Here is a 13444-nt window from a genome sequence, read left to right on the forward strand (position 1 = left end):
TAATTAATTATTCATGAGCCCGCGCCAACCGCTTCAGCCAATGGGTGCGCGCCTAATTAATTATTCATGAGCGCGAGGACGCAACTTCTCAGACATTTTCCAACCGACCAATGGGGATGTCACCTAATTAATTATTCATGAGCGCGCGGGGGGGGGAGGTGGCGTCACGCCCACCCCCCTCGGATACGAACCCGCCAACCAATGGCGTGTGAGGAGGGGTGGTGGCAACAACTCGTTAATTATTCATAACGAACGCGAGGATCCGAACGACCAATGGGAGCGCGCGCTTGACGGGTCATCGATTATTCATGAGCTCTGGAAGGGGGCGGGGCGATGGCGCTGTCCAATGGGAGAGGAGCATCGGGCAGCGCGCGGGAGACGACGACGCTCGCGCTGCCGCCACCAGGCAACGGGTTCACTTCGCGAGGAGAGAGAGACAAAGACGCGTGTGGGTGGTAGTAGTTGCTGCTGCTGCTGAGGTATTGGTGGTGGTGTTGGTGGTGGTGGTGGGGGGCGTGAAGTTGTTGCAAGCAGCGTGTGAGAGAGTTGACTGAGGTGGTGGTGAGTATTTTCGCTGAGTGTGTACGCGTGGTTTCGTGTTGAATCGATGTTGTTGTTGGTGTGTGGTGTTTTGCTATAACATGTCGTCCGCGATGATTCGTGTGTGTTGTGAAGAAGAGGGGGGGTTGTCTACACGATGGTCTGGGTAGGCATTGAGTTGTTACGCAGTCCAGAGTTATTGTGGCGGGAGAGACGGGGGCTTATTGTAGCACTTTGTTCAACCAGGAGATGCTTTGTAGTAGTAGTAGTAGGCCTTCGTTGAGACTCTTGTGGGGGTTGGAGAGGAGACGTTTCGCAGCCCCCCCCCCTTCCCCAGTATTCATTCTCGCCCATTAAAAAACTCACCACCCCCCCCTGTGTCCATTATTATGTTAGTAACAAACAAAAACGTGGCGTTAGTTCGGTCAAAGAACCCGCACGGAACTGCGTGGAGGCGGACAAGGAGCCGGGGCGATTGTTATCCAGCAGTGGATCGACCATGGCCGAGGATAACGACGATAACGACGACTTTGTGTCAACCCACTGCGGGATGTGTAGGCCTCGCAACGTCGTGTGTGTAGTGCTGATTTCGTGGCGTGTTTCACCATACTTCACCACACTTCACCATTCTTAACCACGCCGTTGGGGGGTGGACAGTGTTTCACCATACTTCACCACGCCGTTGGGGGGGGGGGGTGGACAGTGTTTCACCATACTTCACCATACTTCACCATACTTCACCACGCCGTAGGGAGGTGGACAGTGTTTCACCACACTTCACCACGCCTTGGGGGGGGGGGGGGTGGACAGTGTTTCACCATACTTCACCACACTTCACCACGCCGTGGGGGGAGGGGGTGGACAGTGTTTCACCATACTTCACCATACTTAACCATACTTCACCACGCCGTAGGGAGGTGGACAGTGTTTCACCATACTTCACCACACTTCACCACGCCGTTGGGGGGGGGGGGTGGACAGTGTTTCACCATACTTCACCACGCCTGTTACAGTAACCTGTGTTGTTACATTTAAATCGCTAGAATATCTGTACCGTAATCGCAAAACGTAACGTCCTCTCCGATGCGTTGTCGTGTGGCAAGCACGTGGAGTAAGTAGAGGGGGACCCCCCATTGTGAGTACGGCAGGAGGTGGTGTGATGCTGTGGGTCACGGCTTCTTTATAGGGGGGTGAGGGGTTGTCCTTTACCGCCACTAACCACTACTAACCACTAATTAACATCGTTACTGCGGCGTCGCTACATTCGTATGGGGGGTGGGGGAGCTCTTTTGTCAAAGAGTGCAACGCTGCTTGCTGCTGGATTTGAGGGGCCTGGCCCTACCGCGTTTCAAGCAAGTTGTGGAGCTTGGGTTTGGTGGAGGATTAAGTTGACCCTAATTCACCGCGTCTGGCACTTGCGGTTGTGGTAAATGTGGAGGGGGGCTCTCAGGAAGCAACATAGACCAAAGATCCCCCCTTTAAGGCAGTTATTTTGACCATACTTCACCACGTTTCATCTTCTTGGTTCTTTCGGTAAAGTCACGTAGAATGGAAACAAGCGTTGTGGCCGAAACGTGAGAATTATTTTATTATGTTTTATTTTGTTGTTTCCATTCTACGTGACTTTACCGAAAGAAACAAGAAGATGAATCCCTGCAGTCACGAAAGCTTTAAATCGAAATTCACCACGTTTGTCGCTTGTTGGTCATTTTTTGAGGGGGGCTCCCAGAAGGCAGCATAGACCAACCATGACTGTTGCCCCTGGCCACCTGCCCCCTACAATTATGTTCCCTATACGTCGTCTGTACAGCCCCCCCCCCACCCCGTATCATGGAATCCAATCACTGCCTGATGAAGGTCGTGGTGGTTTATTTGACCATACTTCTCCCAACGCGGACCAACGTTGGTTTGGTGACATAGAGGAGTACAATACAACGATCGATGTCACTGTAGCAGCCTGACAGCCACCCGTGGTATGTGCACGCCCGTCCAATAATTGTCCAGGCTCAGAAATCCTGCCCAGCTTCCGTGATGTCACGCCAAAGTGGACGCAATCCGGGTGATTTGGTCATCATAGTCTTACGGTCCCAGGCCACCACAATATTAATTCAATCATCGCGTTAACAAGGTACTTGTAAATGCCCGTAAATATCCTCGCAAAGTGTTAAAGTCGTAATCTCAAACTTGCCACGTGACTGGCTCAGCTGTCACGGAACTGGTTGTTTACATCGTATTCTTAGGGTTTTTCGGTAAAGTCACGTAGGTAAAACATTAATAAAAGTAAAATGAAAATCACGACGTTTTATTTTATTTTACTTTTGTAAATTTTTTACCTACGTGACTTTACCGAAAAAACCTAAGAATATGAATCCTTGCAGTCACGAAAGCTTCAAATCTAGAATTTTTACATCGGTCTGGCATTTGGTGATTAATTCATATTTACAGGACTACTTATACTCAGCCCTTTGTTAATCTAGCTGCTGGACTTAAGCCCTCCCCACGCCGTGTTGGTTATGCAGGAAGTTTGACCATACTTCACTAAACTGGTTATGGTGAGTTAGGGAGGGACAGGGAATCGATTGTTTCTGGGCATCTGTGAAAAAGAGCTTTATAGCTCATCGGATTTCCCCAGTATATATATTCTGGTTCTGATATGACTCGCCACTGATACTAGCCGTGGCCAAGAATCTAACACACTTAGGGATACGATTCGCCGATTCAAGAATGAATATATTGTGTCATTTGAACTGTCATCTGAGTCGTCGGTCTCCTGCATTGTTTATCCCTTTTGTTTCTGGATCTCGGTGGCCACAAACCAACCGGTGTCACCCCCAACCCCACCGCGACATTGGCCGTGATTGCACGTGTGCGGTTTCCGTATGGCGTGTGCGGAAATACGACGCTTGCTGTGGGGTGGCTGTACGCTGTCGAAATGTTCAGGGATCTTTAATATTTGCCTACGCCAAACTCGTGATCAATGCCAGCGTGTGGAGTATGTTAACACAACCGCTGCTGTCTATCTGCACCGTATGTATTCTTTGAAAAATAGATGTAAGACATCTTATCTATGTGTTAAACCAAAAAAAATATTCCAATTTACAGACGTTTGTCAATGCACTGCTGGATGAAGGCTTCCTCCGTGCCTTGCCAGTGATGGGGATTTGTATGGCCGTATTTCACGCTGGTCACTGCGGGTTGGTGTTAAGTGGGTTGTGCCAGGCTTGCCACCGACTGATGTTAGACGTGGCTGGGATTGTAGCGTACCTGTCAACCCCCATTGTCTAACTTATTACACACCAATTCAAACCTTATTGGTCACCGCGTGCCCTTATAAATCTACAAAGCCCCATCACAAGGGAGAAACACAAACAAATAGACAAAAATGTTTTTTTTGCCCGTATTGAAACGGCTGTACGCCGTTTGGACCTGAGAACTCCATTTTCCCTGTACAAGAATACGAGGTAAACTGTATGGGTTGACAGGTGTATGATGTAGCCCCCAAGGCTCCCATCGCGTTACAGTAAAACCTTGGATTGCGAGCATAATTCGTTCCGGAAACGTGTTTGTAATCCAAAGCACTCGTATATCAAAGCACTCGTATATCAGTTGTGAATCACGTGACGCTCGGAAGACAAAGCGTATACACGTACTACTCGTATTGCAAGACCTCGCTCGTTTATCAAATTAATATTTATTTTAAAATTTTGCTCGTCTTGCAAAACACTTGCAGAACAAGTTACTCGCAATCCAAAGTTTTACTGTATTTTGTTTTGCGTGAACTTGCGCTGCTCCCGTGGTTTAGCGTTGCCTTGAAGGGCCTCAGCTGCCCGAGTTTGCGGGCACATTTTAACGGCCGGTTTCACACGGTGGCTTCTTCACACTCCTCTCTCAAAGCACTGGCTGTGTTGGTTTTAAAACTACTGTATGATGACAGGTTACCAGATATGAATATTTTTGACACGGTGCACATTGCATATCATTGCCGGCTGATGGGAATTATAATGATGGTCTAGAAATGTATGAAAGTTGAAATTTGGCACTAATATATGCAAGTGTGCATGTTTGTTTATAACAAGAAAAATGAAAAACAAACCTGTTGAATTTCGATTGCGAATATTGTGGGCCTCCAGATAATACAGCCTAGAGGCCAGTTGGTTTCACTTGTATGGCAAGGCGAGATTTGAGTTTGACATTGATTTGAATCTCATGATAAACACATTCAAGTATACAATCCCCTTGTCATTGAATCAAGTTGTCTGCCTCTTGTGGCGTGCGATATTAAAGCTTGAAATGGGGTAAAGCCAACACTACCAGTTAACACAAGCATTGAACAGACCCCGGGTAAATCTCTCTACTTCAAATTAAAACCGAGTCATATTTTGGTGCACCACCCTATTTATTTAGGCTCAAAAAAAGTGAAACGGGACCTTGTGTTTTTATTTAATTACCAGCCTGACGGGAATATTTGTTGTAACTAATAAATGAACAGACGCTTGTCTGTTCATTTGTTTTACCAGCCTTAACCCTTCCAGGCAGTGCATGGTTATTAGGCTGTAGTTCAAATAAACACGGTATGGCCTCATCCACGGTCACGTTAACCTTAGTCTTGCTCGGCAACCGTCCTCCCTTATGAGGTCGGGCACTAGGCCGCTGTTGTACGAGTGGGTGAGTTGGGAGGCCCATGGTTTGTGGAGAGAGTGTGACCTTGGTCGGTTTGATTCAATGACCTAGCACTGCTCTTTGGTTCTTTCGGTAAAGTCACGTAGAAATTTTAAATCAAATGATAATAGAATACGACGTTTCGGTTGCAACACAAGCAGCCATCATCGGGTAAGAATGAATGATAAAACACAGTGTGTGTCTCGCTCGGTGTGTCTCTGCATGTGTGACTGCCGATGTTGTTTTCGTGTCTGTGTTTTATTATTCATTCTTACCTGATAATGGCTGCTTGTGTTGCAGCCGAAACGTCGTATTCTATTATTATTTTATTTTCTACGTGACTTTACTGAAAGAACCAAAGAGTAATTCCTGCAGTCACAAAAGCTTCGAATCTAGTTTGACCCAGCACTGCCTGCCACTTCCTTTTTATAGTGGAAATGTGGCATGCGTGATACCTCTAGGCTTGACATCTAATTTTTGTCAATTCTATGCAACATTATTTTCCGAGATATGACCCATGGTCTTCCACAATTAGTTCTTTTGGATACTAAAATAGTTCCAGATATTTATCAGGTCCAATTCTGGATTCAGATCCATTTAAATCCTAGAACATTACTGTTAAAATCCGTCCATTCAACTCCCCTGATTGGTCTAACAGCGAGGACGTTGGGAGCACTGCGTTGGAAGCTGGGGTTTTAATATCCCCTGCGTTTAACATAATTGGATTAAACCACTACATTCTAACCACCCCCCACCTCTAGATCATCTCCATGGTACATCCCGTACATTCACGTAATGCGTGGCCGGCAGTCGCGTATGCAGCATGCCAACAACGGGTGGCCGTGAGTAGTGCCTCTCGTTTTCCCAGCCGCCAGACCGCGCTCGCTAGCGTCGAGCTTGTTTTATGACCGAGCGTGCGTGAATTGGGTCTTTACAATATCGGGATAAACGTTTGGAAAGGTCTCTGCATGAGGTCGTCGCCTAATGTTTACTTAAAAATAAGAAGCCTCAACATTTGTCATGTGTTTAATTGAGTGAAAGTTTGCTCCCCCCCGCCCCCATCTTATTTTCTGTTGGCTTCGTTGCTTTACTTTATTTTATTGTTTTTGTTATTTGGGTCACCCAGGTCAGTCTTGCCATTAAAACTGATTCTGCTCCCTTCTGAGGTCCTACCCGGTTAAACTAATAAACGTGAAATGCGTCTTGGCGTTAATGGATGCGCTTTTAACAGCGCATGCGAGAAACTGCCGTAAATGATGTGAAATGTTGAACGTCGGATCGCGTCTTCTGTTCGGAGGTGTAAGTACTGACATGTAGTTGTCTGCATTCCCATTGCAGATTATCGCTTTGAACGGGAGCCGGAGTTGAACGCTGAACTGGTCCTTACTGGCATAACCCCGGTGACATCATGGCCAAAGATGTACGTGCGCACACATTGCAAGAACTACAGAGAGAGCCCGGTGCTTAATCATGGCAGGGACCACGAAGTTGCCTTGAGAATTTTCAAAATGGACCATTATTGTGGACAAGTGTAACTTTACAACTAAAACCTGTTGTACAGTTTACATAAAAGCTTTGGTTGGAGCAGTGGAACAGTGGTTGGTATTACTGTGCTCTGGGTCCATTGACCCGAGTTCTGTTCCTGGCTATGACTTGCATCAGTGGCGAAGTAATATCTGAACCGGTCCTGGGCTTTTTCCCCCTTCACAAATCTGCGCCGACCAGGATGGTGAAGTATGGTCAAACAAGCCTCGTAACTGACACAGCAGTACGACGACCTTTGTACAGCAGTGGATTGACTGTAAATTGTTAGAAAGTTCTGGTTATTTTTTTACATGTGCTTTCAATGTAGGTTATGTTGCATGTATTCATGACATAGTGATAGTTTTCAAATGTGTATCTTGGAATTTTCGTAGTTTTTTACATAACGTGCACTACATGTTAATGTTATAATTTTTTGTGTGTGTACTGGACACATTATTTTTCCATTCACTGATGTGTGAACCGCGTTGAAATTGCAAAGGTGGCCCGTGTCGCTGACTCGTGTATTCGCTCTGCAGGTCGGATATTTTGACAAGAACGGAGAGTTAAGGGGCTTTTTGGAAAACTTCAGCCCATCCAAAAGTAAGTTATTTGATCTTTTTTTTTCAATCGTCATGCCATCTCGAACACAACGGCAATATTCATGAATGTGACGCCGATCCCTTCATGGGTCAGTCATGTCGTGCTGTCTCGTCTGCGTCCGAGTAGAACTGCGTTATGGCCCACAGTTTTCAGTGAAATTCTGGAAGTTGGTATTTTCAACTTGTACCCAAGACAAAAATAAAAAAAATTGGGAAATGTATTGGCACCTATCGTAGGGCCGGCCTAGCAGTCGGTGTGTGCTCGGTCATGAACCATCTTTTCTTAGGTTCAGTTCCTGGTACGATCATCTTGTAGTGCTGTCGTCACAGGCATGTCCTCTGCTTAAAATTCAAGCGTGAATGACTGTTCTTCTCCTGTGATAGTCGGACCGATATTTTGTCAGTTTTTAATGCATAGGCGTTTGCGACCAATATGAATAATAGAGGGTTTTTTTTGGTTTAGATCATGTCAATATATACGTGTTATTAAACTCGCCACCAATCGTCAAAGCCAATTAGTAAGGTTTGTCACGTAAACGTCGTTCTCCGATTGTAAATGTTGTAGGTTTACTCTCCAACACATCGGTGTGCTGTACGAGTAATGAATTGTTTACGTGACAAACCTTAATTGGCTTGTCGGGTAGTGGCAGGTTTAACGACACATTTATATTTACGCGATCTAAACCAAAAAGCCTCTGGATATTTTTTCATCTTATAGCTGCAGCTTAGGAAGATTAAGTATTGAGCCAAATTTAACGCGATGAGTTTTTTTTCGCACGGCCGATTTGTGACTAGGCTGAGACTTGGGAAATCGGTTTTAATCACCAGCTGCTCAAAGCCTCGATTTAAAATCCAGGATCTCAGCGATCCCAGGCCCTGCCCTCGACTTCTGAGCCACTGGGGCCGATCACCTTGAGCTTGTTTTCTGCTCGTCAAGTCGAAATTTGAATCGTGGTTGGATCCGTATATTGAAGGGTGGCAACCCCCCCCCGTCCCGTGTTGCCGTGGCGCAGGCACCGTCTCTGTGGTCACGCTTCCCGTTGGGAGCCTGGGCTCGCCCGGCAAGCACATCCTGCCCAAGACGCTCGCCCCGTCCAACGTGAACGTGCCCCAGCAGATGGTGAGTGTGCGCCGCTCATGTGACTTGTAAGGGCAGTCCTAGGGAATCGTACGGGCCTGCCCGTTGAACACGAGCCCGTCGCTTCATTTCATTGGGTATTTTGGAACTGCTTTTTGTGTTTAGTTTGCTGTCCTTCCCCCACACTTGAGATTAGTAGCACGGTCGGCTACGTACGGTGCGAAAGAAGTTCTACATGCAGTTGGCCCCGCGGTCACACGAGGCCTACCACTAGGAAAAGGCCCCGCAAACATCATTCATCACCGCGAGCATCTTAGGAAATTAAAGAGTGTCGGTGTTTGTCGCCAAAGCGATTAGAGCTGTTGTACAAACAGCTCCTTGTTAGCTGTTGCTTGTCTATTGATTGTGGTTGTTTAGCGAAAGCCAGGTGAGATGCTGTTTGATCAGTGGGCCTCCGTGCTCCGCAAGCAAATGTCCCCAGTGTAATGTGTCTCTTGCAAAAACTCGCCGCGTGCAGCCGTCGTCGTAAAGAGGCCCCGTAAATAGCTGCGTCGTTCAGCCGGTGTTGTTGACGCAGTATGTTTTCTCGCTTTTGGGCTCTGGGCGGCGATAAAAACGATGAACATGAAAAGCTCGGTTTTCCTCCCTTAATTATTGCGTCACAAAAGGGCCCTTGCTCGGCAGGTGGGAATGATCCGCAGCTGCGTTTGCCTGGCAATTTGTAACCTGACGCAGGTGTAGATAGGAGGGTCGATGTCGCAGGCCAGGTTTTTTTGGAAAGAAGCTTGGGAAAATGTTACCCAGCCACCACGGCAGTAATAAGCAGTGCCACGGATGTAACATTTTATCTTTAAAATATTTTTTGCCCTCAGGATAATAATGATGATGACATTTATAACTGGAGGCGCTAAGCCAAGCTCAGGGCTGCTCGAAAGCCTGACCCAACACAGATAGAGAGGCCTTTAGATGTTTCTTGAAATTCGGAGTGCATTTTATGTTGCGGTTGTGCAAAGGTCTTGGGAGAGTTCCACACCGAGGGGGCGATAGTAGAGAACAGACGTGAGGCTGCAACATAAATCCATGCGTGTGGGAAGTGATAATTTCCGATTTGTGTACGTTCACAAATGGGTTGTTTTGTGCTCTGGTTCTCCCACATGCATAAACACCCATCGGTTGGCTCAGAACATCTTTAATATACAGAGGACCGCAGAGAATGGGCAATTATTGGTAGCGCCAGATCCGTGCCTGGCTTGCTGCCTTCCCGCCAGAGGTCGCAAACAGGTTTTGATTCCTTACCCGTACCCGTACCCGGCCGCGCCAGGGTCGCAAACGGGGGTACCCGGCCGGGTACGGGTAGCCGGGTATCGGGTAGGGTACGGGTATCGGGTACCCGATTGCGACCTCTGGGATGAAGCCATGTTGCAGGCGCGGGTGGGTTGATTCTAGGAACTTGAATTGTGAGAAGAGACAAGACATTGGGAAATGAGTGACAAACAGTTACTCACCAGTGTTGACATTGTTATTGGTGTTGTACTTGAACAACTAATGGGAACCCTGCATGTTCAGCATCGTCCACTGTTGCTTCCAATAAAACGGACACACAAACACCACAATTGCAAAAACACAATAATTCGACTCGCAAATTACATTTTGAGGGTTAATTGAAAGCAGACAGTGGGTGACTGTATGAGAAGGCACGTATAGCGATGCGTCAGTGTGTGTATTGAATGGATTATTATGGTTTTGCTCGTGTAAATGGCTTCAAATTGTGAGTCTTAAGAATCTGTTCTTGTCGATTTCTGCTTGGGGTGTGTAATTTGGTCTTGTGACCCCTGCAGGTGCTACAACCACAAAAACGAGCCTGCTACAGCCTCCTATAATCATGGATAATGCGTATGTTGTAAATCATTGGCCCAGATAAATTAGACAACAATTAGGAAACATGAATTCGTTTTTAATTATTAGTGTCTTGTTTAAACTGATTGGTTGTTCCAGTGATGTGATGACACCTGTTTAAAAAAGCAGGTCAGGTGACGTTGTGACTTCCTGAGTCCTGTCCTGAAGGTGCTTGACGCAGTGTCATGCGAAATGCCGCGTATCCGATTGCTAAACTAAGTTAAGAATTTAGATTTAAAGCTTTCGTGACTGATGGTTGCTTGTGTTGCAGTTGAAACGTCGTGAGAATTTTTATTGTTTAATATTATTTTATTATTTCCCTTTTACGTGACTTTACCGAAAGAACCAATAATTAGTTAAGAGTTGTTCATAATACAGGTTTTTTTGGTTAGATCTCGTAAATATGTGTCGTTAAACCCGCCACCACCCAACATAGCCAATTCGTAAGGTTTGTCCCATAAACAGAACATGCCAATTCGTTACTAGTACAGCACACCGGTGTGTTGGAGTGCAAAGCCACAACACTTACAATCTGAGTACGACGTTTCACCAGTATTTACAACTAGCTTCAGGATACAGCCATATTTGTTAATGTTTTATGACACTTTTATATATGTACGCGATCTAACCGTAAACACCGGTATTATGGATGATATTGGTTGCGAAAGCCTACATATTAAACTTGAGAATTGATATAAAAATTAAGGTCTCACGACAGAAACTTGGCCGGATAATTGCATGGCCTAACCCAAAAATGAGTTGTGAATCATCATTTCGGCTGCCACAACCTGTTGTGTAATAAATGAATATTTTTATGAAATCACTGCCCCAAATCGTGACATTTAATTAATTGAATCGCGAGGGAACGATTCATCACAGGCCGAGAGCCCTCCCAAGATCTAATCACATTGTGATATGAGTTTCACTTAATTTTATCGCTATCATTTTCTTATATCTGGTGTTTGTTTCATTTGTTTTTATCACTTTGTCCGTGCTTTATACTACTTTACTTTATGTTACCCTGGTCTCCCTTGCCAGAGAGACCTTTAGTCTGCACCTGTTCCCACCTGGTTTCAAACCGAGGTATCGATCGATTGTTTGTATTGTTTGGCACTGCCGTTGTAAAGTGGCTGCACGCTGCAGTAAGCTTTGGCACTGGTGGTGAATGTGGAATGCGTTTGTCTGCGATGGTTGTCGTTAGCTCGACGCCATCGGCGCCTTGCCCCGGGTGGGCTTTGCGTAAGAACGCCGCAGGTGTTTGTGTTTGCGACAATCTCGCCGAGTTCGCACGAGGCCAACAAATAAATAGTCCGTGTCCGCATCCAGCTGAGTGACAGCCCATAGATTCTTCCCGAGTCCGCCACTCTAGCTCGCACGGAGGCATACCGCTTTCGCAGGAGGCGCGGGAGAACGTCCCGCCGGCAGTGCGAACGCGCGGTGGTGCATGCTGGGCTTCGTGTGAATGTGTTGAAATGTCACCTGCGCACGGTCAATGGAGAGGAATGGACGTGCATGTCAAGTTGCATTGTCGTCATCGTTAGCCGTGATCAATCCGATGCTGGCGGAGGCCGCTCCCCAAGCTGTTGCCGTCTATTATGGTCCTGCGCTGTAGCAAGCCACGTGGCACCAGCTCACGAGATGGTCTGTCTCGTTGCTCCTAGGGGACGTTCTCTTTGGCGGCGTTAGAGTTGATGGCAGGAGTAAATTTGTTCAATAACAAAGGAAAAAAAAGTACTTGACGGTCCTTTATCAAGTGTCTGCTGGGTGAGAATTTCCCACGGCACGTCGGCAATGGGGGTTTGTTTGACCGTATCTCGCCACACCGGTCAGCGCCGGTTGGTCAAGGAAAGGACCAGGATTGATTGGTACAGATATCACGACAGGTTTATGGAAGGCTTGAACGTAAGCGAAAATGCATTGCTGTGAAATGGGATTTTAAGGGTGGCTGATAACCTTCGAGTACACTGCTGTACCAGGTGTCGGTAACATAGCATGACTGGTATGGGCAGTGGTGCAAGAAATACAATGGCGGAGGGGGGGGGCACTATTACATCTTCACCCCCTCGTCGTAGCTGAACGCCTGGGTCCCTACGGCCCGTGGGCCTCGGTGCAGTTGCACCGCCTGCACACTCGACAGCTACCCCGCCGCTCGGCACCACCGAGACCTCGTACTGAACGCCAGGGCACGGACGGAGACTTGCACTTTTTTTTTTGTCGTGTGTGTGGTGATCCCAGTACCTTCACTTCACTGTGAAAATAGAAGCCCGGAGTTATTTCTGCGGATAACAACATTCCCCAGTAGCGTAGCCTCTCCCTCTCCACACCACCTCGGGTGAGTGGTTGTAAATTAACCCGAATGTGGATCCTGATGTCGGAAAGGTTAGTGGAGATGACTTCTCGTTGACTGTTAAGGAAAGTAGAGGCCGGGCTTGGGTAGGTCAACGCGTCACTCGGTGGAGATGACGGTGAATGGGTGAGACTGGTGGTGGAGGGACAGCCAAAGGAAGGGTCACGCCCGCGAGGATGCCCACCGTGGAGACGGAGCGGTGATTAAATAGCTCGTATGCAGGAGCTGGATGGATCGTTACATTACTGGACCATGGCGATTGCTTGGGGGGAGAGTGGGGCAAGGGGATTGATCACGATCGGCGAATATTATGGTTGTAATTGGTGGTTCCCGTTGATTTTTCCGCCCATCTTTAACGGAGTGTCACGAGTACAGTGTGGGCCCTGTTTTGGTGTTAATCCGCTTTTCCTGCTGTTCCCAGTGTTTGAATGGCCCGTGTTGCATAGCGACGGTAACCACGCTGCAGGTTGTGAGGGAGTCGGTGTTGGTGTGCTGCGCCGCGTGTGCGTGGGTTTGTTTGCACACGAGCTTACATGCGTGCACGTCGCACGTTCGCTCTATACAAAGAATGCGATGAAACTTAAGACGTCCACTTTGGCAAAAATGAAGAGGCCTACTTTGCTGTAGAGGCCCTTTTCATTGGCTCCTTAATGATGCTCGCATTTTGTGGTTTGGGCCAGCCAACGCGTGGCTTTGAGCGGCACGAAAAACCCATCTCGTGATTGCCACGGATAAACTATGGAAAGGCAGAAGTGTTGGCCGAGCCAAAGCAATCGTGGTAGTTAAAACATTGTGGGGGGC

At 47.2% G+C, this 13444-nt stretch overlaps 1 protein-coding gene across 6 annotated transcripts in view; it reads left to right on the forward strand.

The window, feature by feature from the left end:
• The first annotated feature begins 338 nt into the window (after positions 1-338).
• LOC133357345 (transcription factor Dp-1-like) overlaps positions 339-13444 on the forward strand; it is a 40412-nt gene continuing 27306 nt past the window's right edge. For 2 of the 6 annotated variants that reach the window (XM_061575245.1, XM_061575251.1), the window contains exons 1-4: positions 339-479; positions 6538-6619; positions 7260-7323; positions 8336-8442. In XM_061575245.1, the coding sequence (XP_061431229.1) occupies positions 6608-6619; positions 7260-7323; positions 8336-8442 (183 nt within the window). In that variant the 5' untranslated portion in view covers positions 339-479; positions 6538-6607. Of the gene's footprint in view, positions 562-6020; positions 6042-6140; positions 6160-6304; positions 6326-6537; positions 6620-7259; positions 7324-8335; positions 8443-13444 lie in introns of those variants that run through there. The other 4 variants (XM_061575247.1, XM_061575249.1, XM_061575250.1 and 1 more) reach the window with 4 other exon arrangements.

Source organism: Lethenteron reissneri, chromosome 57 (genome assembly GCF_015708825.2).
Source record: "Lethenteron reissneri isolate LAM-NWPU_2019-01 chromosome 57, ASM1570882v1, whole genome shotgun sequence".
NCBI lineage: Eukaryota > Metazoa > Chordata > Hyperoartia > Petromyzontiformes > Petromyzontidae > Lethenteron > Lethenteron reissneri.